This window comes from Panthera onca, chromosome C2, assembly GCF_046562875.1.
Source record: "Panthera onca isolate mPanOnc1 chromosome C2, mPanOnc1 haplotype 2, whole genome shotgun sequence".
Taxonomy (NCBI): domain Eukaryota; kingdom Metazoa; phylum Chordata; class Mammalia; order Carnivora; family Felidae; genus Panthera; species Panthera onca.
In genome coordinates this window covers 115,120,500-115,148,235 of record NC_138347.1, presented here as the reverse complement: position 1 = coordinate 115,148,235, position 27,736 = coordinate 115,120,500, and the positions used below count along the sequence as shown (strand labels likewise).

General features: G+C 38.4%; 2 protein-coding genes across 12 annotated transcripts in view; one reads left to right on the top strand and one right to left on the bottom strand.

Annotated features, from left to right (window-relative positions):
* Positions 1-11,067, top strand: part of HPS3 (HPS3 biogenesis of lysosomal organelles complex 2 subunit 1) — a 44,715-nt gene extending 33,648 nt beyond the window's left edge. For 2 of the 8 annotated variants that reach the window (XM_060638908.3, XM_078432256.2), the window contains exons 13-17: positions 298-486; positions 1,700-1,807; positions 5,351-5,557; positions 6,439-6,529; positions 10,219-11,067. In XM_060638908.3, the coding sequence (XP_060494891.3) occupies positions 298-486; positions 1,700-1,807; positions 5,351-5,557; positions 6,439-6,529; positions 10,219-10,346 (723 nt within the window). In that variant the 3' untranslated portion in view covers positions 10,347-11,067. Of the gene's footprint in view, positions 1-297; positions 487-1,699; positions 1,808-5,350; positions 5,558-6,434; positions 6,530-10,218 lie in introns of those variants that run through there. The other 6 variants (XR_009612102.3, XR_009612105.3, XR_009612103.3 and 3 more) reach the window with 6 other exon arrangements.
* LOC132683211 (ceruloplasmin) overlaps positions 1-27,736 on the bottom strand; it is a 96,400-nt gene that overhangs the window by 23,931 nt on the left and 44,733 nt on the right. The window contains exons 13-20 of one of the 4 annotated variants that reach the window (XM_078432252.2): positions 23,895-24,034; positions 22,457-22,585; positions 19,738-19,844; positions 18,030-18,246; positions 17,002-17,141; positions 15,681-15,843; positions 4,254-4,358; positions 21-483 (exon numbers count right to left, since the gene is read on the bottom strand). In XM_078432252.2, coding sequence (XP_078288378.1) covers positions 4,255-4,358; positions 15,681-15,843; positions 17,002-17,141; positions 18,030-18,246; positions 19,738-19,844; positions 22,457-22,585; positions 23,895-24,034 — 1,000 coding nt within the window. In that variant the 3' untranslated portion in view covers positions 21-483; position 4,254. Of the gene's footprint in view, positions 1-20; positions 484-4,253; positions 4,359-11,939; positions 15,284-15,680; positions 15,844-17,001; positions 17,142-18,029; positions 18,247-19,737; positions 19,845-22,456; positions 22,586-23,894; positions 24,035-27,736 lie in introns of those variants that run through there. The other 3 variants (XM_078432254.2, XM_078432255.2, XM_078432253.2) reach the window with 3 other exon arrangements.

Sequence of the window (27,736 nt, the reverse complement as noted above, 5' to 3'; positions counted from 1 at the left end):
GTGGCGGACGGGAAGCTGAATAAGAGACTGGGGTTCCCTTTGTTTATTGAAAAAACAGACTTACACATAACAAATTTATACAAGTACAGATTAAAAGAACATATGTAGAAAAATTCCATTCATGCAACCTAGAATCGGTTTTCTGTTCAAATGTCTCAATCTACTCTGCCATCGCACTAATGCTAATGATAAATTATTAAATGCCTGGCCCACGTGATAGAGTGTTATTCAGACTAGCTGTAACTTATCAATACTATATTGATCTGGGATGTGGGGGCTTATCTCACTGTTTTCAAGGTGCTTTGTGGTAAGGATAAAGATACGATTCCTCAGCTCTTGGTAGACCTCTGGGAAGCTCAGCTGGTGGCAGGTCTCCCAGATGTGGTTCTCCAGAAACTCTTTTTCAAGCTCACATCACAATACATCTGGAGATTATCCAAGATGCAGCCCCCTGACACCATACCATTGCGAACATCAGAGGATCTGGTGAGAGAATAATATGTTAAATTAAACTTGTACATTACACATTATAGTAGTATACCTTGTTATTTTTAATGGCTTAGAATCAAACCTAATTTATAGTACCAGATATCTTTTTTTAAGCAGGCATTAAAAATACCCTTAAAACTTGTCCATGAGTAACATTGCTTGCAGGGTTGTTGTTTTTTAATGTTTTTTGTTTTAATTTTTATTTTTGAGAGCGGGGTGCAGGGGCAGAGAGAGAAGGAGACACAGAAACTGAAGCAAGCTCCAGGGTCTGAGCTGTCAGCACAGAGCCTAATGCAGGGCTTGAACTCACAAACCTTGAGATCATGACCTGAGCAAAAGTCGCTCAACCAACTGAGCTACCCAGGTGCCCCTAACATTGCTTACATTTTAAATAATTTTATATTATAAAGAATGCCCCCTACTGCTCCTATATTACTCACTTGCAGTGGTGCCTCAGTAGATAAAGCAGAGGGGAGGGCTTCCCCCCAAACACTTCTGTACTCCCTGGGGGGATAGTTACAGAGCAGAACTTGAGAAAAGACACATCTGCAGACCTCCCTGACGGGAGAGGAACTACAGAAGGCTTGTAGGAGGGAGACCTGTACTGGAGTCATTTCCTGTCAGCTGTGCACACAAGAGCTATACTGTAGGCCTTGCAGGAGCCCTAACTACTCTGCTTTACCACTTCCTGCCCCTCCCCTCCTCTTGTCCTTTTTGCCTCTCATGGATGCCATCGCTAATGTGGGTTCATTGGAAAAGTCACCAACTTCTTGAATAAGGGGGCTTTATGGGAATTGTCTTGAGAACTTACGGAAGAGCTTTTGCCTACCACGGAAAGTAGTAGAAATAAAAATTCCACTATTACTGTTAACTTTTTTTTGAGTAAAATTAGCTTAAAAGCAGTATTGCTTTTTTTTGCTAGAAAGTGTTTCTTAGGAATATTTTAAAATGTAAAATATAAGGAAATATTTAGTGCATTTTTTTTTTCATTTTTGGTGCAGTTTTATTCAGTGAGAAGCAGCAAGGCTGAAGCTTTCCTAGGGGAATAAAATCTTTTAGGATAAGAGACTTTCATTCCCATTCCCAGGCAGTTGTACACCTAATTCTGTGACGTGACAGAAGATTAGCAACTGCTTGCTTTTTGTGGAATGGATGAAGAGAATCTTGTTTTGTTCTATTTTGTTTATGATGGGTTTCTTTTACATTTTAGATAAATGCCTGTAGTCATTATGGCTTAATCTATCCATGGGTTAATGTCTTAATATCATCTGATTCCTTAGCGGATAAAAGTTACACAGAAGACCTTTCTAAATTACAGGTAAATAAAAATGCCTCTTTTTTTATTAATATGCAGATTACAACATAGTATCATATTTAAATTTGGTGAGACCTCGTTTGGCCTGTTAATCTAGAACATATACTTTTGGGGGGACAAAAATCCATCCTTAGGTATACTTGGGAGTGCTGGAGGACATTCCTGCCTCTGCCTGAACCCGCTGAGAGGAGGGCTCTTGAAGGCTGGTTTTGTTGCCTGTAAAGAATGAGAGTGAGGTGACCAGGTCACCTGTCTTGCCTCATTTTCAGGGTGTGCTTGGAAATAGTTTGTGAAAGGAAAGCATGGCAAATGTGTAGCGGTGTTTTTATTGACGGAATTCATTTTTTTGTATAGCGTTCATTCATATATGTTTGGCTTCTAGCCCAAGCCTCCCACTACTATCTGTCTTACAGAAAGTAGGTTAAAGTGGCCAGTTTGGCTGCTGAAACGGAGTTTTAAAAAGATAAGTATGATCAGGAAATGTAGACCATCCTGCAGGAATTCTGACTGTGGCAGTGTTTTGACTGCAAATGAGAAATAAAGTCCACCTTTGCCTTGGTGGATCAAGCTGGGCTAGATGTGGATGTGATTTTATTTAATGTAGTTCAGTGGCCCAAGGACTGAACATAACCCCCACGTCTGCTTTGTTTGGTCTGCCCAATGTAGTGCCAACATATAAAAACTGAAATTTCAAATGAAGAGTTCTGAGTTTCAGTCTTTTCTCGGAAAGTTCAGCAGAGCCAGTAACCCTGGGCTTCACTGCCTCTGAGACCTGAGAGTTGGAGCCAACTAGTGGCTCCCCTCCATGGTCAGTGAATGTGTTGTCCTGTCTGCCTCAATTCTCATCTCCATGTCTTCCCGGTCCAGATACAGCGTCTGGTGTCCATTTTCCTTATACCCAGCTGACTTCATGCATTTTCCTCACCTCTTTCGGCCTCTTTAAGCTTTTGAGTTTACAGCCCCTTATTTATACTGGGAACTGGCGTAAGTGTGGTTACTGTCTATAGAAACCAAAATGTCAAGTTGGGGATTGGGTCAGGGATGGAAGCACAAGAGCCCATTATTGCTTAGACTCAGCCTCTGGACAGGCCTGTGTTATCTCCAGAGATGCAGTTCCTTACATTCATAAAAAATTGCCAGAGAAAAATCTTGTTGGTTCCTATCTCTAGTACCCTTATGTTACAGAGGCTCCTTAAGTGTTAGCCTCAGATATGCTCCTTGAACAAATATTCCTCAAGCAGGTATCATAAATGTGGTCTGTGGCAGTAGATAAGCCAGGCAGGGAGGGCCTTGCCCTCCCAGAATATATGTATTAATTGCGTATTTAAAATCACAATTGTAACAAGTGCTATTAAATCTCACCTGATAAAGCTTCAAGGCATATTTATAATCACTGCTTGAAAAAGTGTAATTGAGTGATCTTTTAAAATTTATTTTAAAGTATTTAAAAAGAATACATTCTTTCTGGGAATCTTTGCTGTTAAAGCATAGAAATGTAGTAAGCCTATACTCTTAAAAATCCTTTTCCTAATTATATCTCCTTCTAGATTATCTTGGTTATTCTTAGTCATTAAGAAAAAAATAACCATCCAGAAACAAAAAGATGTCATTTGTTTTCACCTAGAAGAATAGGAGGGTCAGAATCACCTGGAAAGCGTTTTCAGAATTGCATGATTTCTCTCTTCCCCACGTCCCCACCCTCACACACAGATTTGATAGGAGTTTCTGTCTCTTGTCCTCAATCACTGTAATAGTATATTTGTGGAAAACCTAAAATAAAAATACTCTACAAATCATCTACATGTCAAAAAGCCACTGTTTGGAATCACACAATAACTAGTAAATGCCCTGCCTTTTGCCATAATTGTCACGGTCCCCTCCCCACTCCCCCACTTCCTTGCCAACCACCACTCCTTAGATTGTGTAGGGAGAGAAGACAGAGTCTGTGTGTTCCAGCCCTGCAGAGTTCGCTGCAGGTGAAGGATCTAGATCAGAGAAGGCAATAAATAGTACATGTGTTGGGTATGGAAAGGAATCCATTCCCAGTACGTAAAACAAGGAGCATTCTGCTAAGGAGCAGACAACATTAAGAGTATTTTAAAAAGTAGTAGTAACCTTTAGAGCATTTTTGATTCAGGAATATATGTGTTGTCTGGTGTTTCTTATTTTTAAACTTCTTGATAAAACTAAGTAAAAGTTCATGGGTAATTAATTTTGTATCAAGCTTTGACTAGTTTCGTTTTAACCATGGTTTGGGTTACCCCTGCCTCGCTCCTTCTTACCCTGCGCATTATCCCAATGAATCAAAAGTTGAATATAGAAATAATCTGTGTTTTCTTTCATGTTGGGAGATCCTACAAGTGGCAGATTATCATGTTTGCTATCCTTTTGTACAGAAATTATTCAGAGTAAGGTGATTATTAAACTTGCAGGAAGGAAAGAGACCAACCTTATATGCCTAGCCATTCCTTGGTAGATATTTGGAATAACATAATCGCGATGACTATAAACGAATAGTTCACATTCCATATCATCTTGTATGTCAGAGAAGACGCTGTAGTAAAAAAGGATACAGAAAGAAGAAAATCAAGATATTACCATCTCATCTTTATCCAGAAGAAAGGCAAAGAGGAGATTATTTTGGTGGTAGCATCAAAAATAGTATTTATAGTTTAAATGCTTAAAAAGTAAAATACTGGCAAAGTTCTGAATACTCAAATAGTACCTACTCTATGTCTATGAGCTTGTGGCAAATAGTATAGACACAAATTGTTAGGTTATTAACAATTTCTTTAGTTATCTTAAATGTTAAATTTTATTTTTGGCTGTTACGTAGTGCATGTGTATTCTGGAAAATTTGGAAGATAGAGGAAAATGTGAAAAAATAAAAAGTGGGCTTTGTCATTCCATCCAGTAAGCTGATCTCTGTTTCAAATTTCAGTGCTCTTCCAAAGGCATTTCTGTATGTGCATGTACCTGTGTAGATTTTACAAAACTGATCATGCTCTAACTTTGTATTGACATTTTTTACTCATCATTCTGTTATGAGCATTTTCTCATTAATTAGCCTTTGGAAATAACTTTGATGGCTATATAATATTCCATCATATGGATGTACCATAATTTTCCTTTTCCTTATTTAACCTAGATTCTAGCTGTTCAATATTATAATAATTCTTGAAATGAACATCATTGGACATAAATCTTTGATCACAGTGTTGATTATTTCCTTAGGATAGGCTCCTCAAACATTCCCATTAGTTTTAATTTGCAGTATATCCAAAGGAGCTAAAATCATGTTAGTTTAGATATGATTACTATTAAACAGACTTTCTATTTAAACTAGAGGTGGTTTCATGATTATTTAATACTTCAGGACATTTAGACTTATAAATATTGTATGCATGAACTCCAAAACTGCATTCTTTATGTTTCCTTTTTTTTGGCAATAAGGCTTGGTCTTCTTTAAAAAAGAATTGTATTCTGTATGTTGTACTTTATCTTTTGGGTGCCTCATTCCATAACATTTCATTTTTCTGTTCATAGTCTCTTATATGTGGTCCTTCATTTGACATAGCTTCCATTATCCCATTCCTGGAGCCACTCTCAGAAGACACTATTGCTGGCCTCAGTGTCCATGTTCTGTGTCGTACACGTTTGAAAGAGTATGAACAGTGTATAGACACACTGTTAGAAAGATGCCCAGAGGCGATCATTCCATATGCTAATCACGAACTGAAAGAAGAGAATCGGGTATGCTTTTCAGCTTATGTCTTTGAGGCTTGATTAGTGATAATCAGATTTGATAATCTCGTTGCCTTATCTGCAAAATGGGGACAAATTATATAAGTCCAACCTCACAGGTCTGTGTGGGTCGGAGGAGCATATATGTTTAATATGTTACATGTTTTGAGTACTGTTAGAGGCTATTAAACTGTATGGTGATTGTATGTGATCACAGTAAAAATCTCTTGTTTGGAAATGAAGTAGGCTATTACCTGAAGATTTGGAAGACAGAAAATATTTTCTGGGCTATATGTGGTCTTTACCTTCAAAATTAGAAGAGTTTTAAACTTTAGTACTCCTGCCTTCCTTCCTCCTCCCCCCCCCCCCTTTTTTTCCTCTTATTACCTAAGAGATGATAACAGGACACGTCTGTGTTTCTTCTCGAAAATAGCTAACGTGTACAACATACATATCATTAGATTTTCAAGTTACAAACCTGATTTATGTTATAGTTTATTTATTTAAAAAAATTTGTAATGTTTATTTATTTTGAGAGATACAGATAGAGAAAGAACAGGGGAGGGGAAGAGAGAGAGGGAGACAGGATCCCAAGCAAGCTCCACACTGTCAACACTGTCTGATGCGGGGCTCAAACCCCCAAACCATGAGATCATGACCCGAGCGGAAATCAAGAGTTGGACACTCAACTGACTAAGCCACCCAGGTGCCCATGTTATAGTTTAAACAGAAGACTGGCTGCTCATATAACTTCTGTTGTAACAAAGTTTGTCACCTTAACCAAAATTATGTGTTTTTGCCCTGTGCTTTCTTGCACCATCTTATTTTTGTTGGACATCTGAATGTAAAATGCATCAAACTTAAAATTTATTCATTTTTTTCTAAGATAGACTTTGTGGTGGAAAAAACTGCTGCCTGAACTTTGTCACAGAGTAAAATGTGGGGGAGAGAAAGGTCAACTTTACCTGTCATCATTAAAAGGTAAAATGATCTTTTATGCTTAATTATAAATTTAGTTGAATCTTAATTTTAATTTCTATAACTTGAAGCCTTGCTTTCTCTGTTCTTTTTTTTTCATGTGATTCTCAAATGAGGTGAAGAGTATCTTAGCAGAATCATCTTAAGAGCTTATATCAGCATGTATATGCTCCCCATCACATTTGATATTTACTTACAGCTATGGAGCTGATGCTTTTAAGTTAATCTTTTCAAACACTTAACATTGTGATAGTCACAGAAACTCACAATCTCAGTATTTTAAAAATTTGAATATCCATTAAGACAATTACATTTTTTATTAATGATCTGAGTACTTAATTTACTTCTTGTAGGAAATTAAGATTATTATTATTAATTATAATTGTAAGCAAGTATTGAGGAATAACAAGGTTCTCAAGGATTTAAAAATTGAATATCTATAAATCATGCAGTGTTTTACAGAATAGGTAGTTATTGTTTGAATTTTCATAGTTCATAGTCACTTATAAATCTTGATAGATATATGGTTATCAATTTTTCTGGTCTTATGTATTACACTAGATAATTGTTGGCCTGATGACAAAGAGTATGGTTATATTGATTTCAGTGTGCATAAAAGATTAGAAACTGACACTGGGTTCTACTCCTAAAACCAAGACTACACTGTATGTTAAGTAACTTGAGAATAAAAAAGTAAAAAAAAAAAAAAAAAAAAAAAAAAAAAAATATATATATATATATATATATATATATATATATATATGTGTGTGTGTGTGTGTGTGTGTAAATAATAAATCAAGAAAGAAAGAAGAAATTGACAGTGTGGGAATTGTAGTTTCCCAGCTGACACCATTGATTTTTAAAAGTGATTTTTAAAAATCAGTTATGATTTTTAAGTGTTAGGCAGAGCCTATGGCCATTGGAGGGGTTTTTTCTGAAGAGGCCCATTTAAGTAAAGTTGTATGTTTATGACCGGGAAGATGTGGTGACTTTCATCCCACCTATCTTCCTGAGTGATTGTTGGTTTTTAGGAGGTGGAAATGTCAGATATATGATTGCCTTGTCCCACTTGGGTAACACTTATAACTTTGAGTAATGATTTGTGTTTATGGATCACTTTTCAGTGCAAGCTATCCCACATCTTCATACGTCAGCAGCATCATTATCTTAGTCAAAAGACTTCATCCTTTCTTGATTCGCATTACATACTCTCTACCCCTGACTTACCCATAATCATTCCTCCAAATGTTACATTTTTCCATATAATGCATATTTCTATAAAATACGTTAGTGTGTGTGTATGCATGTACATGTGTGGCTCATGGGACTAAGTGGTGTGTGTGATTTACCTTTAGTAGACTCTAATACCTCAAGAGCTGGTGTAGCATTTTATTCATTTTTCGTGTTGCACCCTCCTCACCAGCACTTTGCCTCTCCGTAGGAAACATTCTATACTTATTTGAAGGGAGACACCTGAATAACTTCAGGTCCATTGCCAAAGGAGGTCTTTTTGTCAGCAGCTGCAGTACGCTAGAAGAGACCAGGACTGGAGTCTGGAGACCGGAACTGAGTTCCAGATCTGCTACTTACTGAGTGACCTGAAGGAAGCCAATTGTCTAGTATCTCGAGACTAGTGAGAAGCTCAGGACTGACTCTAGAATAAGTGTTAGGCAAAACTGTAAGGTGTTAACTTTGGAGATGGAGGTCAGGAATCTATACAATATGTTTAAGAGCTTGTATTTCTTCTCTCTCTAATGCAGCATTTCTCAACCTTGGCACTATTTACATTTGGACCGATAATTCTCTGGTGTATGTGTAGGTGTCCCGTATGCATTTTAGGATGTTTGGCAGCATCCGTGGCACTAAATACCAGTAGCTCTGCCCCAGTTATGATAAACAAAAATGTCTCCAGACATTTCCAAATGTCTGAGGGCGGGGGCGCAAAAATCATACTGGGTGAGAACCATTGCACTAATGCAGAGCCGTTGAAATCGGGATTAGTGATCGATTGGCTTGTTTTCAGGAAATGTTTGTTACTGTTTTTTGTTAATGAACTGTGCTTATTAAAAATTTTACTACTGGGGGCACCTGGGTGGCTCAGTCGGTTGGGCAGCCGACTTCGGCTCAGGTCATGATCTCACGGTCTGTGAGTTCGAGCCCCGCGTCGGGCTCTGTGCTGACAGCTCAGAGCCTGGAGCCTGTTTCAGATTCTGTGTCTCCCTCTCTCTGACCCTCCCCTGTTCATGCTCTGTCTCTCCCTGTCTCAAAAAAAAAAAAAAATTTTACAACTGTTTAAATTATAAAATTGAAGATGAAAAAGTCATTTAAAGTCTCATCAGCCAGAAGTAACTATCTTCTGCATCTGATGAATATTTTCTAGACACACCGGAGGACTTAAAGTACTCTACAGATTTAAGATATTGACCTTATTCTTGGAATTATAACCCATATCAGCCCCTCATTGGTTGGCAGAAGTGGAGAATTGGGCAGTGGCAATTTTTATTGGCTTTATAACATCTAGACTCGCCCCCAACTCAGTTTTTTAAACCTAGGATACTACTCCACATTTAAGCTAAATAAACCGGTTTGATAGGAAGGTGTTGATAAGTCATGTTTTTCATATGCATTTTGCAAACTAGTAGTCATTGTTTATAAAGTTTCTACTAACATCTTAGATACACATCATTGTATTTTAATTCTCAAAGGACTCTAGAAGCTAGCAGATGATACCACTCAGTAAGTTAATTAAGGGGCTTTCCTAAAGTCACAGACAGTAGGTGGAAGAGTCTGATCCCTTCCAAAGGCCGTCTGATTCCAGAGCTTGTGATCTTTCCCATCCATCACTGCTGATCCATTCATTAACTTTTTAGCAACATTGGCATGTGTAAGGGAATGATTTAGGTAGGGGATTTTGTGTAAGGGATGATTTAAGTTGCTGAATATTAGAGAGATGACTTTAGATGGATGCACATACATCTGAGCAGGAGATTTTATATTTCAGTCACTTTGCAAATAGTGTCATTGGAGGGCAGGTGAAGATGACAGGGAATGGCATTGGTGTTTATTGCTAACACTGTTCTTAAGTGTTACCCCCTTCTCTTCCCAGCAGAGGACAGCATGTATCACGAAGTAGAATTATAAACTTGCATAGTTCTATTTACAAAAATGTTTACTAAATCCCTTCATAATTAAAGATGTACTCTAGAGCAAATTATTTTACAGTTTGGAAAAAAATAGTCATAAAGACAGATTTGTGCTTATTAAAACATGAAAATCTCATAATAGAGAGCAACTGATTTAGGAATATGACATCCAACAATTAATAGTATTTCCTGTCCTAGCACTCTTTGTAAGTTAGCTGCAATATAGCCCTAACATTAAAGACAATATTCAAATGATTGTATTTTCTTTAGAGGCTAATACAAGTATACTGAAAAATAATGTAATAATCCAGCAATGAAATAGTAAATCAAAATAACATGGAACTAATATAACAAACTTGAGAGCATTCTAGAAAGAAGAAGTTGTTAAAACCATAAGTAGTCTGTGGATTTAAAAAACTGATTTTGTTTTCCCTTTGTAGTTATAACATTTTGTTACCTGAACTAGCTTCTAACTGGCTGAGTGATAAGAAAATTGGATGAAAGATAGACTTTCAGTTCTAACTCAGGTATTCTGTCCTCTACCAACAGAAACGTTGTCAGTTGTTGCTGTGGAACTAGAACTAAGGGATTTCTTGAATGTCCTCCCAGAAGATGGCACTGCAGCATTTTTCTTGCCATATCTTCTTTATTGCAGTCGAAAGAAATCATTGACTTGAAGGTATCATTGAAAAAGTACCATAATGCCATAGGAGACTGACTTTTTGAAAAATTGAATGTCAGGTAAAAATGTAAATAAAGGATTTTCATATTGAACATGGACATTTATTGCAGATGCTTTCAGGCTGCTTACCTTACCAGGTAGTAGTATTATTTCTTTAATTTATGACCTGAATCCATTTAATTGTCCAGAATGTAAAAGCTACAAGACTTCAGAATTTCCTCGAAGAAAGCATATGTTTTTAAAGCTGGAGACTGACTTTTATTACAAGGAACAGCAAATCAGTGTTGTTGGAGACATGACAATCTTTTTCATCCCAGAAACACAAAGAAACATTTTGTAGGTATGTTTGAAAGCATGTCACTCCCAGGTGGTCCAGAATTTAATCTTGATTTTTCCAGATTTCTTTATTAGGTCACTTCGTTTTTTTGTTTTGTTTTGAATAATTTTTGTTGAGAAAGATGTTAATATTTTCCCACAGTAAAAGATTTCAAACTTTACTTTTTTGTTACTTTTTAAAACTCATGCTGTGGTTTCTCTTTGAATCAAATGAAGTAGAAATTTACAAAGCTAACTTTCTTATTGTCTGGGCATTAACATATTTTGTTGAATGCATGTTTTTCAGCCAAAGCCTTGTTTCTATTTTTTGTTGATGTGTACTTTTGCTCTTTTGGCTAAAGTGTATGTGAAAATAAAGAAATATATCATTGTATTCACAACTGTGTCTACTTTTTAAATCTCTTATTAAACAATTTAGAGTCCAAGTTCAGCTTATTGATAGCGTGCTTTGACTTTAGTTAAGGCTAGAAAAATGCTACTCACCCAGCATCTGCCACAACTCTGTATTGAAACTTTTCTCCTGATGTCAGTGTTCATCTTTACCAGGATTTAGTTTATAGAATTGTTTCTCAGTTCTGCCTTTCTCCTATTCCAGATTACTATCCTTTTGACCATCTCTTCAAGGGTTCACAAAATCCAAATAGATTGGCATTATTTTTATTTTTTGTCTTGTTTCATTTTTAAATTTTAAAAATTTTAATTGAACTGTTTATTTTTATTTTAAAATATGCTTTTTAAAATATTTAATTTTGAGAGAGAGGGAGAGCACAAGCAGGGATGGGGGGAGAGAGAGAGAGGAAGACACAAAATCCAAAGCAGTGGATTGGGTGACTGAGCCACCCAGGCACCCCTAAAATTTAATTTTTTATTTTACTTTCTCTACACCTATGCCCTCATGTCCACTGATTCATTAGGAATGATGTCAGCATCATATTAGAGGGATTGATGGAAAGCCAATGGTTGGAAACATTTCAATGAATCTTAACAGTGATCCTTTGAGAACCATCAAGGATAACATTTGGACATAGATTTTGGGGGGTGGGGGTGAGGAAAACAGTTTTGTAAAGTTCTTCTGATGGTTGTATGAAGGGCCTATGTAAATCGGTTATAAGTGTATTAGAGTTAGTCGGATGTCTGTTGATCTTTTCATATGAAATGCAGGAAAGTGTGTTTTCAGTCTTTTTTTTAATGCTCATAGCCATTCCAAAGTAAACTTTTTCTTCAGCACTTTCACGTACATAGTTATGAATCATTGTTTTTTTTTCTTTTTTTTTTTTTTTTCACTTATCACCAATTTATTTCTTTCAGCCAGACTTGGTCTCTATAGGAAGAGAAATTTTAAGACCATTATTAAAAACAGTATAGTAGTCCCCCCTTATCCATGGCTCCAGTGATCCATGGTCAGCTGCAGTCCAGAAGCAGGTGTTCCTCAGAAGGTAATAGCTTAACACTATGTCACAATGCCTACGTCATTCACGTCACTTCACCTCATCACAAGAACAAGAAGGATCAGTAAAGTATGTTTTGTGTTTGTGTGTGTGTGTGTCTGTGTGTGTGAGAGAGAGAGCGAGACAGAGAGACCACATTCATATAACATTACAGTATATTAGAACCATTCTATTTTATTATTGTTGTTGTTAATCTCTTACTCTGCCTAATTTATAAATTAGACTTTATCATAGGTATGTATGTATAGGAAAAAAATAATATATACAGAGTATAGTACTATCTGTCATTTCAGGTGTCCCCTGGGAGGATGGATAAGGGTCGGGGAACTATTGGATTTATCATATGGTTTAAATGTATTCTAATTTTTTGATGTTAGTTATTTTGTTTAATTCTTGATTCATTTCTATTTTTCCATTTTTTAATATTTTTAAAAACACATGTCTCATTTTAGTACTGCTTTATTTAAAGAAAAATGTCTCCTCCCTGCAAGATCTTCATTAATCATAAAGGGAAAAATAACAACTTTACAATACTGAAACCTGGCAGACATCTCCTTAATCAAATGCTCAACGTTAACATAATCACTAAGAGAAAAAAATCAACATCAGGTGCGTCTTGACATGTGTACTGAGAAAAACAGTATCACTTCTGTGAGAATCCTGCCCCCCCAAAAATGCATAACCTGAATCTAATCATGAGGAAACATTAGACAAACCCAAATTGAAGGATGTTCTGCAAAGTCACTGCCCTGTATCCTTTAAAAATGTCAAAGTTGTAAAAGACATACTGCTTCAGACTAAGAAGACATGCCAGCTGAACACAATGTATGACTGGGAGTTTCTTTTTCTGTGAAGAATGTGATGAGAATAATTTGTGAAATTTGAAAAGGGTCTGTAGCATTGAATCATTTATAACTTCCTCATTTTGAGAAGTGTATTGTGTTTATATATAATAACCTTGTTTTTAAGGAAATAGATGTATGTATGTTTACTATTGTGTGTGTGTTAGGGTGGGGGGGGCAGGTAGAATGGGGAAGCAAAAGCACAGCTGGCTATGTAAAATGTTAACAATTGGGGAATTTCGGTGAAGGGTACATGGGAATTTTTTGTATTGCTTTTGCAGCTTTTCTCTAAATCTGACATTATGGCCAAAAAAAGTTTTAAAAAGTTCCTTTTCATTGAACAGATTCAGATATTTTTACCAAGCAGAATATTGGATTTGGGTACTTAGTAGAAATACAGAATATATAATCCCTGCCTGTAAGTAACTAAAAGCTAAGCAAGCTTTTTTTTCCCCACAGACTCCTCCAGAAGGTTATCTTATTGTCATAGAAATGTCACAGTCTAAAAAAAAAAAGTACCTTTTATATTTGTCAGAGGAGATCTTGGTTATGCTTCTTGTGGTAGGGGAAATGAAGCACTATATTAAGAGTAATGGGATAGCCACAATTCTTTTCTAGTGTTTTTTTTTTTCCTTGTGGAGGAAATTGCCTGTCTCCCGGCGCATAATATCGGAACGTTTTACTCTAACTTCATGTGCTCTCTTTTCTGTGTCAGGTAAGCAGAAAAATTTCCAAGATTCAGAATTCATGTAGACTTGTCCAGAGCTTTATCAAACTTTTATTTAAAGATAATTCAGACTGGTAAACGTGGCTCTCCATTTTTTTGTTTAGAGTTCAAACTATCGTTTTTGTTCATTACTGCTTCTTCCAGGCCACGCAATACCTTATCTTTTTGTAAAAGCCAGTTTCCTTCATCTTTTCCCCACTGTGTGTTCTTTCTTCACATTTGCTCTTTGTTCTACAGTTTTCCCTATGGCTTTTAAAACAGTCTCCCCTTTCTTAAGCAAGCAATCATCTCCCTCTCCTTCCAGGCTATTTCTACAGGAGGACTTTCCAGTGCCTGGGTGTGGGGTTAGCCTGTAGCAACATCCTCTGCACATCAGGCATTTGCACACACAAATTTCCAGAATGCCTGCCTCAGTGTCCCCTCACTCTTGGGTGTTTTTCTCTGAGCAGGACCATGCTTTTGTGTGCTGGTTTGCATGTGTGCTGATATTCTTCAAACACTATTTATAAAGTTTTCTTTCTCATCTTTGACTCTTCACCTTCTTCAGTAGGTGGCGTCAATCCCAGTGGTTTATTTGCCTGTTCCCCTCTTTGGTGTTGTGATGCTCTCAGTACCACTCTTTGTAATAAAGGGTTTTAATAGAATAGTTTCTCATGTTATGACGTGTTTGTGTAAAACCCAGGAGCAGAAATTAAAACTTGTCGTTTGCACTAATCGTTGATCTTTCAGTGACTTTTAGCTTTTAAGAAATTTATTTCTATATTTTCTTCCATCTATATGTCCCCTTCTATGCCCATTTGGAAGAGGAAACACAAGGAGGTGTTTTCTCTACATCATTTCCCCCCATTGGATTGGCCATTGCCAATTCTAATAGTTCTGAACCCAGAAGACCCAAGAAACACAAAGCCTGCAGCCACACAGTGGGAATTTCACTCTATAGAACACATTTTGTGAATATCCACTAAAGGGCTGTTCATTTTCTTGTGCTTCCTGTGCTTATGTGTATGCACATAGGAGGGAGTATTATTGCTGGGGTGGGAAAAACAGGGAATTTAGATTCAATTTTTTTTCCCTGGATCTTTGCTATGGTCTAAATGTTTGTGTCCCCCCCCCCCCCAAATTCCTATGTTGAAAACCAAATGCCCATGGTGACAGTATTACCTGGTAGGGCCTTTGGGAAGTGATTAGGCTGTGAGGGTGGAACCCTCATGAATGAGATTAGTGCCCTTATCAAAGAGGTCCCAAAGAGCTAGTTAATCTCTTCCACCACGTAAAGATATAATAAGAAGTCTGCAACCCAGAAAAGGACTCTCATCCAACCATGCTGTCACCCTGATCTCAGATTAACAGCGTCCAGAACCATGAAAATAAATATACACTGTTTATAAGCTACCTAGTCCGGTATTTTGTTATAGCAGCCTGAATGGACTAAGACAATCTCGACAAACAATAATCAGTAATGCTTCTCTTCATCCTAGAAGTGCAGAAAGGCATCATTTCTGCCTGATTGACTATTTGAAATTATATTGACGGGGTGGAGGGGCGGGAGGGGGTAGCTTTCTTGTGTACAAGGTACTACCTAGAAAAAGAAGTTAAATGTTTTCTATTAAGAAAGGAATTAAATTTAAACATGTCTTTTGTAAGTCACAGTTAGTGTTTTGGCAAATAATATGACCACTCCCTTATATCAGTTTTAGGAATAATTACCCTGCCTCACATTGGTGTCAGTTTGTGTTAGCTCAGAGACTACTGGTGCTATGATCAGTACCTGCCGACAGAAGATAAGCAGTATCCCATAGCATTTAGCAGTAAAAAAAAAAAATTTTTTTTTAAATTCCTGTTTGGAGGTAGAGGAGGATGAAATCAGGGCAGCAAATTCAAAAATGCTTCCTGTTGGGGGAAGTATTTAGGCAAAGTAATGCATTTTAATTATACTGGTGATATATGACTTCTTCAATTACTAACTCAATATTCACCTTCATTTGGTAGAACCGTGTAAGTAGTTTCCATTCCAGCATGAATGTGGTCAGTCACATGGCAGTGGAGTAACCAGATTCCAGGTGTTTGTGGAAACATTTCTAGAGTTTGGAAGGTCCCAGGGAAAATGTCGAAGACATCAGACCTATAGATGCCCCTGTGCTTAATTAGAAAAATGACAAATATTATATAATGTTTATTATATGTGAGAGTTCATTCAAGTAATCTTCCATGGACCATTTCAAGGATATTAGAAAAATGGATGAATCCATAAAAAAAAAAAAAAAAAGAATGAGACCCTGTGCGTTTGACCCTGTGCATTTCTATGTCTAATACAAACAGTGAGATATGTGGTCTTTGTACTCCTGCTAAATGCCTGGGGGGATGGTCCATTTGGTGGGTGTGAAGGAAAAATGTGATGAGAGTGAACTCATCCATTAGGACCACCTGGCATCTCTTACACTTCAACTCTGGTTTGCCTTTTTATCAGAGCACTTGAGTTACAAAAGGGAATTTAGCTCTGGCCTTACTTCAGTCCTAATCTCACATTTGCTGGACCTATTCTAGATTAGCTGGTCTGTGAAACTTTATGACAAGGAGGGTAATGCAGGGAGCAAAAAAAAAAAGGAGGCCAGTGGAGAAGCCAGAACCAGGGGAAGTTCAGGTAGAGTCTAGATTAGACACAGATACTTGGAGGGTATGTCTGTAGGGACAGAATTGAAAGTCCAATAGGAATATATCATCTATATAAACCAAAGTACATATAACAAAATGGCCTTTTCTGCAATGGGCTTTGTGGTAGCTTCTGACTTTTCTACATTAACTCAAAAGTAAGAAAAAGGAGCTATTGACTCCTGCTGAAATCAGCGCTAGGTGAGAAGTAGAAGTAGCATTGAGATCTAGGGACTTAATCAGTTGCATGACACCAAAATGATCTTCTCGTTTACTTCAGGCCATTTAGGATTCAGAAATTAGAATAAGTAAAGGTTACAATAAAGTCTTGTCTCCACTTTCTGATTCATCATTATATGAACATTCCTAACCTCTCTGCCAACAATTCTATTTGAATGCCTTGCCCAGGAATATGTGAGCAGAACTCCATGAAAACCCACTAAAAACTGTAAATCCAAGGAGAAGCCCAATGTGTTACAAAGGGTGGTAACAGCAATTGAAATTGCTGTGTGCCACACTCCTTGAAAATAATTTAGTTGTCTCCTGAAACCTCTAACTTTTCATTAGTCTTCCTGAGGATATATTTTCTTTATTTGTATTCAAACATTTTCCAAAAGAGCAAGAATAAAGACCGTGGATCACTCCTACCTTGTATTCGAAGCTGTGGCCGTGAAAATGTACAGAGTGCAAGTCTATTTCATTGCCCATTCCCATCAGATACCAATTGACTTCATCTCCCACATGCATTGTGAGGCCTTGTAGGTTCCCGAACATTCTTCCATTAATAGCTGAGGAAAGCACATGACTTTTTTTACCTTTCAGGATTTTTTATTTAAAACATTTTTTTAAGTTTATTTATTTATTTTGAAAGAGAGAATATGAGTGGGGGAAGTGCAGAGAGAGAGGGGAACTGGGGACCTGAAATGGGCTCAGTGCGCACAGCAGAAAGCCCGATGCAGGGCTTGAACTCATGGACCACGAGATCATGACCTGAGCCAAAGTCAGATGTTTAACCGACTGAGCCACCCAGGTGCCCCTACCTTTTGGGATATTTTAAATCAACAGTTATTTCACTGAAAATATGATTACTAGGTTAACGTATGGGATCTTTTTGAGGTAATGGGAATTACTTCACTACAGATGGGGAAATGAATACTTAAAGGTCAGTAATGTCGCACTGCTCTTCTAGTCACTTAGTGCCGAAAGCCTTTATCCTAATTGTGAATTTAAAAGGGAATGACACTTTGGAATTGGGAGAGAAGTTAATAGATGGTTTTGCAGAGAGTCCCCTTTTTGCTTTGAACAGAATTCTACCTCACAAAGTGAGGCAGAATTGGTTTATTATAAAATGAAACAAATGATTGGGACACCTGGGTGGCTCAGTCAGTTAGGCGTCCGACTTTGGATTAGGTCATGATCTCACGGTCCCTGAGTTTGAGCCCCGCGTCCGGCTCTGGGCTGACAGCTCAGAGCCTGGAGCCTGCTTCGGATTCTGTGTCTCCCCCTCTCTCTGCCCCTCCCCCATTCATGCTCTGTCTCTGTCTCAAAAATAAATAAACGTTAAAAAACTTTTTTTATAAATAAAAAAAATAAAATGAAACAAATGAATAGTCTCCAAACTAATTTTATTTGAAAGAAAAAAAGGGAAAAATTGGGTTTAAAACAATGTATCATACCGTGCATCTTATTGCTTTCTATGAATTCCTCATCATCTTTGTTTACTTTCTCAGGGTGCTCAGAGTATGTTTTGATGTTGTCATCTATATACCAGGATTCATTTTCATCAAAAACAAAAAACAGAAGAGAAAATTCCAGTTTCGTTATAGGATTGAATATTTTCATGTAATGTGTCCGACAAACAATCAGTGGGCCAATTAATCCACTATAAAGATCCTGAAAACAAGCAAAAACTTCAGTCATCTTTGTGATGTAGGTCAGCATTTCAGAGAACTGGGACCTCAGGAATTTAGAAGGACTGATTTAAGTAGTAGACGTGGACTAATGTGGTGCCGTCAGGCCAGTCACTTCCCACTTGTAGTTAAACTGGATGAATGGTGAGTAGTAGGCAGGTCGGATGGGTGATGCTGAAGTAACAGAAATGTGTGCAGAGGCCAAATATTGGCTCAGCTAATGAGCAGTATGTACGTATGTATGTATGTGGCAATTTAAAAGAACCCCAAATAAACAGTGCTTGTCTGCCTATTCCATCTAGCAAGCACCGTGCCAGTATTTAAATAACCAGAGATAAACAAAGCCCCTGCCGTCCAGGAGCTCAGTCAGTAGGGAAAATAGAGGATAGAAGAAATGGATCACTTGTTGTGATGGAGGTACATGAAGTGCTAATGAACATGGAGGAAGAAGACCATGATTGACTTTAGTCTATGGGAAGTTTGATTTGCCTGGGTGTCAGGAATGGCCTGTGAGGTCTGGAAGGGCCTTTGAGCTGTATCGTGTTCAGGAATTTTAGATTTTATCTCAGGGGTCATAGGTAGCCATTGAACATTGAACATGGAATGGCAATATATTTGCATTTTAGGCCAGTCATCCTAGTGGTGGAGTGAAGGAAGGATTGAAGGAGGAAGAGGCTGGAGCCTGGGAGACCACTGCAGTAGTCAAACGAATGACAAGGACATGATCTACGGAGACAGAAGGAATAGACTGAACTACATGTAGGTGGGTGAATCACCTGGGTGAACCAGGTGGAAGAATCAGACACTTCCTGCCCAACATTCTAGCTTGAACAAATGAGTAGATTTGTAACTCATGGTAATACTTATTGCAACAGGAAACACAAGAAGAGGTGGAGAAGAATCTCAATTCCGTTTTAGAGTTGCTGTGTTTCCAGTGCCTGCGGGACATGCTGGTAATGTTCAGTAGGCTGGTGTATGGGCAGGTCTGGAACTCAGGAGAGAGATTTGGACTCGAGATTTAATTCTACGAAAGAATCTTGGAACAAGTTCTGTTTTGCAGTTGTTGAGCGGTTTGTTGGCTTTGAAATATTTAATCACATAGCCTTAATTGTGCTGGAATGACTCCTGAGACCAACATTTTTATTACCAGGCAGTAATAGAGCTCTGAAATCACGTACCTCAGTTCTTTGAGCTTAATGTGTTCTTATATCAAAAGGAAAATAAAATACTGTATTGATTAGTATTTGATTCTGCATTACCCATAACCAGCAGTCATAGTGTTGATACAGCTATAACTGTATCCTTAAAAAGAAACAAACCAAAAAATGAAACCAAAGTAAATTGTAGAGCAGCTTACTTACTTTCCTGGGACTTTAAGATGGAATTGGGTCATAGGAAAACTGTAATCTCATCTTCCTTCAACTGTGTGTCTATTTGGGGGATTTGTACAAAACACAGAGGATCTAAATTTTACCTTAACTTGATCCACCGTTGAATAGTAAGCCCATGGAATACAAGCAGAATCCTCTGTTCCAGCTCCAGATCTTTCTGGGATTTTCCATATGTACGTGTGAGTTTCACCTAAATTAATCAAATGTTAATGTATCTGTTTTTTTTGTTATACATATATATACATATATATATGTATATATATATGTATATATATAAAGTCTTGAAAACGAGTGACCTAGAAACTGGAAATGTCAAGGTAAGTAGTTTTAAAAAGCAATGGCACTCAATTATTTTCAGGAATTTAGTTTAAAGACAAACTGTAAGACATAGACTTACATAGACTTACTGACATAGAAAGACTTTTAGACTTTCTTTGTCAATTATGAATTAACTAGCCATGACACACATGTACCGCCAAGCCAGGAGGTGGCAATACCAATATCACAATTTGGGGGAACTTTGGAACAGATCTTTTTTTTAGCTTGAACTATGTTTCTGTAAAACACCATTTTCAACTCTCAAGTGATCTCCCGCAGTGTAAGACCCTTCCCCAAGACGTCTCTGTGTTTGTATCTGGACTGCCCTGAGTAATTCCCTTGGCTTCACCATGGCCTTCCTTTTCTCCTTTTTCACTATCATCCCTAGCAATTCCACAGTTTCTGGTGAGGAGCCATTAGATTTTGTGACCTCGTCTCTGGTCTGTCTCATTCTGTCGTACAATACGCTGCTCTGTCACGGCTCTGTCACATACAGGACACCACCACACCTTAGACCTTGACACTTTGGAGATAGCCAGTTACTCTACCCTTCCTGTTGCCAAGGCCTTTACCTTCTTCCATTTGCACTGGGCTCTTTTCCAGCCTGATGTCGGCTTCTAGTCACCTCAGGGATTGCTGTCCCACTGCTCACCAGACCCTGGCTTTCAGCTGTGGCCACCCACTGTCCACTCCATTTATACAGACCTCACCATTACATATTCATGCTGGCAGACTTTAGTTAGCCAGAGTCTGACGAGCCTTTTCTAGGGAATCAAGCGGGACAGGAGGGGTGGTCTCAAGGGATGCAGCAGACTCTTTCCGTCTTCCTCAAGTCCCGCATCCTACCTGCCCCTACCTCCTCACCCTTTTTCTAAGCAGAACATTTCACTGACAATATGGCATACATTCACCACCTGAACATATTGTCTCTTCATCTATGCTCTTATTCTCATAAGCCCCAAAATAATATTTCCTCCTCTTCTCCATTCCCCAACCTGCTCTGCCACTCATGGTAGATGCCCAAAACCTTGGTACAGTCCTTGATTCCTCCTTCCCTAACCTGCCCTAATGCCCAATCTTTCAGCAGGGGCTGTTAGCACCACCTTTAAAATAGAGCCGAATATGACAACTCACCACTTCAGCTGCTTCCACCCTGGTCCAAGCCTTATTATTATTATTTTTTTAACCCAGATTATGGCAATAGCCCTCTAATTGCTCCTTGATTCCGCCCTTTTCCTCTGTAGTCACTTACCTACACTTCAGCCACAAGAGGCCTTTACAAAGTGTTCATCAGATCATCATTCTCTGACTCAAATCTTCACATGGTTAATAGTAAAAAATCTAAAGTCCTAACCTTGGCCTCTGAGGTTCCCCTTCTTCCTACTGCATCTGGCCCCTGCCCTCCCTGGATCTCATCATGTCACATTCTGTCCCCCCGTTTGCTCTGCTCTGGCCTCTGGCCTCCTTGCTGTTTCTCAGACAAACCAAGCCCTTTACCATCTCACAACCTGGGGTGCTCTTCCCCTATAAGTCCCTGTGGCTCATTACTTACCATTTAGGTATCTTCACCACTGGCGCTTCCTCAAAGAAGGGACTTCCTGACCACCCTACCTAAAATAGCACCCTTGTTACTCTCTCTCATCCGCTGTAATCTTTAGCACTTTTCACAGCTTGGTATTATGTATACATTTTATTGTTTATTTCTTTTGGAAGAATGTGACACTCACAGGGAAGGGCTTTTTATCTCCATTCCCCTAAACTGACCTGAGCAACTTCATAATTTATTTTTTCTCACTCATTTTTTTTCTCACTAATTTGACATATTTGGGAACTGTTAGATTACTAAGAAATGGCACTTTCCAAGAAAGCCAACTTTACAACTAATAGAAGAAAAATATAGTTTTTAATTAAAGTAAAAACACACATGTATTTCATCTGTTCTGGCTTTTACACTGTGTTAAAGTTATTGAGTTCCTAGTACATGCCAGATATGGGGCTAGAACTGAAGGCTTTAAAATGTCACATGGCAGTCTCTGCCCTTAGGATCCTGCCTTCAGATACAAGGCATGGAAGCATTCAACCACACACAAGTGTAGTAAATGCTGTCTTGGCGTGGAGGGATCATTTCTGCTGACTCAGCCTTGAGTATTTGTAGATGCCCAGTATCCTCAGATCTTTTCCTCACATTTCTCCTGTGGATCTTTCTCTTCTTCTCTCCTTCCCTCCCTCCTTCCTCCCTCCCTCCCTTCTTTCACTCCTCCCCTCCTCTCTTCCCTCCCCTCATCTCCCCTCCCCTCTCCTCTCATGTGCATGGAGACATACACACAGATACGCATCTCTGTATGCTCTCTTAACCACCTCCTTCACTTTCTCAAGACACTCATTTGGAAGGAATACCTCTCTGATAACAGTCATTTGTGGAAAGCCTGTAAGGTCTACTAAAATGCATGAAATGCAACCCCCCCCCCCCCCCCCAATGAGTACCTGGTAAAGTTGGAGTAACTATAGAATTCTCTGTTTTCACCCCATGGGCATGTATTGAGTAAGGCCTTGTGGCCATGTTTTTAAAGATAATTACAACTTCGTCTCCAACATTTGCATGAAGTTGTGGACCTGGAAAGAGCAAAAAAGAAGAGTGGTTTATATGCTTGTCAGATTGGAGGTTCTAACTCAGTAATAGAAGCAAAGACCAGGTAGCTTTCTTAGCATGAAGGCCAGAGTCTGTGTCCCCCACCCCCTCCATTGTGGCTTCATACTTTACTGTTAGGTTTATATCTGGCCTCAGAGGATTCAGAATAAAAACACTAGTAATGATTGCCACTACAGATGGAAACCAGGGATGCATCTCTCATCAAGAGTCCTACTGGAGGTTTTGGCCTGAAAGTCCCCTGCAGGACAGTGGCCTAACCCTGGTGAGCCAGCTGTGACCCTACCCTGGCCAGAAGTCATTGTGCAGCACTTGCTCTCATTTCTCAGCAGTTGGGCTTCCAGAACTTCCTGAGTGTGAATTGATGGCAGTACTGCATTTAGAAGGGTGAGTGGGTCTACCCCTCCAATTTCCACCCCCTCTCTAGCCAATCTTAGCTTGTCTGCTGCTTAGAGAATTTCTGTGACCCAGCAACAATGCCATTCCCCTTGGGTGTCTTATTCCAGGGGCTAAGGGTAATCAAATCCCAGGGTACTCTGTTAGTATGGACATAGAGTGGGGTTGGGAGTGATGTCCCCTGCCCTTGATGATTTTCAAGAAACTTCCCAAGAGCAGTGTTGGTCAAACTCTTCGACATTCTCTTTTAAAATGGTTCCTGAGGGGCGCCTGGGTGGCTCAGTCGGTTAAGCGTCTGACTTCAGCTCAGGTCATGATCTCATGGTTCGTGGGTTCAAGCCCCACATTGAGCTCTGTGCTGACAGCTTGGATCCTGGCACCTGCTTTGGATTCTGCATCTCCCTCTCTCTCTGTTCCTCCCCTGCTCTCACTCTGTCTCTTTCTCAAAAATATATAAAGATTTTTAAAAAAAATTAAAATGGTTCCTGAAAAATGGAAGGCAACTTTTCCCATGCCTTGTGCACGGTAACACTTTTTCCTATATTTCCTGGTCTACATCTACATTTCTTTTTCTTGGCGTTACTCACTTACATGGCAATTTTAAAGCAAATAGCGATGACTTGGGAGTGGGATGAGGGGTGGAATAAGAGGGAGAAATTTTCTTTTCTCAATGTCTAATAATAAATTGTTCATGAGAGAAACAAGCAATATTTTTATTATGCCATATTCTTTAGTGCGTATAGGCTCCTTGTTTTTATTGCATAAATTTTACTTTCATTTGAATACCTTTGATCTATGAACTGGGAAATTAAACCCAGGGACATGTATTTTAATGTACATAGCACCACATCGTTACCCCACCCCTGATGATTAGAGTACCTAGAATTCCCAGGTGTTCTTCGTTAGCCTTTCTTTCCACTGGAACTCTGAACGTGCTGTCGGTGTATTGCCGATACACAACTTTCTTGTACTTCGAGCCTATGTAAAATTCTTCCTTATCTAAAAATGCATTTGAAACACTTAAACAAAACACACACACATCTGAGGTTAGTATCTGTCTTAATGAAAGTAGAAGTTGAGTTTTAAATCTTGAATATAGTTTTTATTTAAGTAATTATGCTAATTTTTAATATCACTCTCACATTCCAGCAATAAAGAATAATCTAGAAATACATAGGGGTGCACTATAAAGGAGAACTACAGACAAATTTCCCTGATGAACATGGATGCAAAAATCCTCAACAAGTTACTAGCCAACCAGATCCAACGCTACATTAAAAAAACTTATTCACCATGACCAAATAGGATTTATACCTGGGATTCAGGGCTGGTTCAATATCCATAAAACAATCAACGTGATACATCAGATCAATAAAAGAAAGCACAAGAACCACGTGATCCTCTCAATAGATGCAGAGAAAGCATTTGACAAAATACAGCATCCTTTCTTGATAAAAACCCTCAAGAAAGTAGGGATAGAAGGGTCATACCTTGAGATCATAAAAGCCATATATGAATGACCCAACACTAATATCTCCTTAATGGGGAAAAACTCAGAGCTTTCCCCCTAAGGTCAGGAACAAGACAGGGATGTCCACTCTCACCACTGTTATTCAACATAGTATTGTAAGTCTTAGTCTCAGCAGTCAGACAACACATAGGAATAAAAGGCATCTAAATCGTCCAGGAGGAAGTCAAACATTCATTCTTCACAGATAACATGATACTATATACGGAAAACCCAAAAGATTCCACCAAAAAACTGCTAGAACTGATCCATGAATTCAGCAAAGTCACAGGATATAAAATCAATGCACAGCAATCAGTTGCATTCCTGTATACCAATAATGAAGCAACAGAAAGAGAAATCAAGGAATCAATCCCATTTATAATTGCGCCAACAAACATAAAATACCTAGGAATAAACATAAGCGGAGAAGTGAAAAATCTATACACTGTAAACTATAGAAAGCTTATGAAAGAAATTTAAGAAGACACACAAAAAAAGAAAGATAATCCATGCTCCTGGATTGGAAGAACAAATATTGTTAAAATGTCAATACTCCCCAAAGCAATCTACATATTCAATGCAATCCCTATCAAAATAACACCAGCATTCTTCACAGAGCTAGAACAAACAATCTTAAAATTTGTATGGAACCAGAAAAGAACCTGAATAGCCAAAGCAATCCTGAAAAAGAAAACCAAAGTGGAGAAATCACACTCCTGGCTTCAAGATGTATTACAAAGCTGTAATCAAGACAGTATGGTACTGGCACAAAAACAGACACTCAGATCAATGGAACAGAATAGAGAACCCAGAAATGGACCCACAAACATATGGCCAACTAATCTTTGACAAAGCAGGAAGGGATATCCAATGGAATAAAGACAATCTCTTTAGCAAATGGACAGTGACATGCAGAAAAATAAACCTGGACCACTTTCTTACACCAGACACAAAAATAAACTCAAAATGGATGAAAGACCTAAATGTAAGACAGGAAGCCATCAAATTCCTAAAGGAGAAAGCAGGCAAAAACTTCTTTGACCTTGGCTGCAGCAACTTCTTACTCAACATGTCTCCCGAGGCAAGGGAAGCCAAAGCAAAAATGCACTATTGGGACCTCATCAAAATAAAAACTTCTGCACAGCAAAGGAAACAATCAGAAAAACTAAAAGGTAACCGACGGAATAGGAGAAGATATGTGCAAATGACATATCAGAAAACAGGATAGTATCCAAAATCTATAAACTTCTCAAACTCAACACCCAAAAAAAAAAAAATCCAGCGAAGAAATGGGCAAAAGACAGGAATAGACACTTCTCCAAAAAAGACATACAGATGGCTACCAGACCCATGAGAAAATGTTCAACATCACTTTTCATCAGGGAAATACAAATCAAAACCACAATGAGGTATCACCTCACACCTGTCAGAATGGCTAACATTAACAACTCAGGCAACAACAGATGTTGGCAAGGATGCAGAGAAAGAGGATCTCTTTTTCCCTGCTGGTGGGAATGAAAACTGGGGCAGCTACTCTGGAAAACAGTATGGATGTCCCTCAAACAATTAAAAATAGAACTACCCTGCAACCAAGCAATTGCACTACTAGGTAATTTACCCAAGGGATACAGGTATGCTGTTCTGAAGGGGCACATGCACCCCAATGTTTATAGCAGCACTATTAACAATAGCCAAAGTATGGAAAGAGCCCAAATGCCATCGATGGATGAATGGATAAAGAGGAGGTGGTATGCATATACAATGGAGTATTACTCAGTGATCAAAAAGAATGAAATCTTGCCATTTGCAACCACGTGGATGGTAACTGGAGGGTATTATGCTAAGTGAAATTAGTCAGAGAAAGACAAATATCATATGAATTCACTCATATGAGGAATTTAAGATACCAAACAGATAAACATAAGGGAAGGGAAGCAATATATATAATATAAAAAGAGGGAGGGGGAAAAACATAAGAGACTCTTAAATATAGAGAACAGAGGGTTGCTGGAGGGGTTGTGGGAGGAGGGATGGCCTAAATGGGTAAGGGGCATTAAGGAAGACACTTGTTGGAATCAGCACTGGGTGTTATACATAGGGGTTGAATCACTGGAATCTACTCCTGAAATCATTGTTGCACTAACTTAGATGTAAATTAAAAAATAAAAGATTAATTAATTAAAAAAAACTGGAATCTACTCCTGAAATCATTGTTGCACTATATGCTAACTAACTTAGATGTAAATTAAAAAATAAAAGATTAATTAATTAAAAAAAAAAAAGAAATAGATAGGGGTGGTAAAAAGGGAGTGGAGCCATCTGAGTGCTGGCCTTGACTCTTCCATTAGATAATGACCTCCAGCTAGTTATTGCCTGTTGCAGCCTCAGTTTCCTCATCCCTAAAATGAGGTATGAGATGAGATGATATCTAAGGTTTCTCTACAGTTCTAAAATTCTGCACCCATATTTCATCAGTGAAGTGTTCTCTCATTACTTTTGTCTGGTTTATAAGAACTGAAGTGGCCCAGTGTTCCCAGCCACTCCCTTTATCTAACGTTTTCATTGACTCTTCATGGCTCCTTCAGCCTTTTGACTATTTCACCATCACTTGAAATAACCTTTTACTACTTTACACTGCAGTCAAACTAACCAGCTAACCTTTGCTTAGCTATAGGCTACCAGTCATTTTGTACACCCCAGATCTGAACACATGCCCGTCCCGATCTCTCAAATCCTTTCCAGGAAAGGTTAGTACATGGCGTATGAGGTGATAGAGGGAAAAGTGGTTAGAAAAGTCTAAAAGAAGTGTCAGGTGATACTGTTTTAAATGTAGTTTCTGAAGCTCTAATAATGATCATTTATTTACATTTATTCACAATGAACATACTTTTTACATCTATCATGTACATGTTATTGGCGGTTTTGAACCATATTTTCCCTATAAATTCTTGGAGGACAGAGATCATGTCTACTATACTGCCCTCAAGAATTTAAAATATTCTTAAAATAGTTTTAAGAATGTAAAATAACTGGGGCACCTAGGTGGTTCAGTCAGTTAAGCATCTGACTTCGGCTTAGGTCATAATCTCCATGGTTTGTGAGTTCGAGCCCACATTGGGCTCTGTGCTCCAGCTCAGAGCCTGGAGCCTGCTTCGGATTCTGTCTCATTCTCTCTCTGCCCCCTCCCCCCACTTATGCTCTGTCTCTCAAA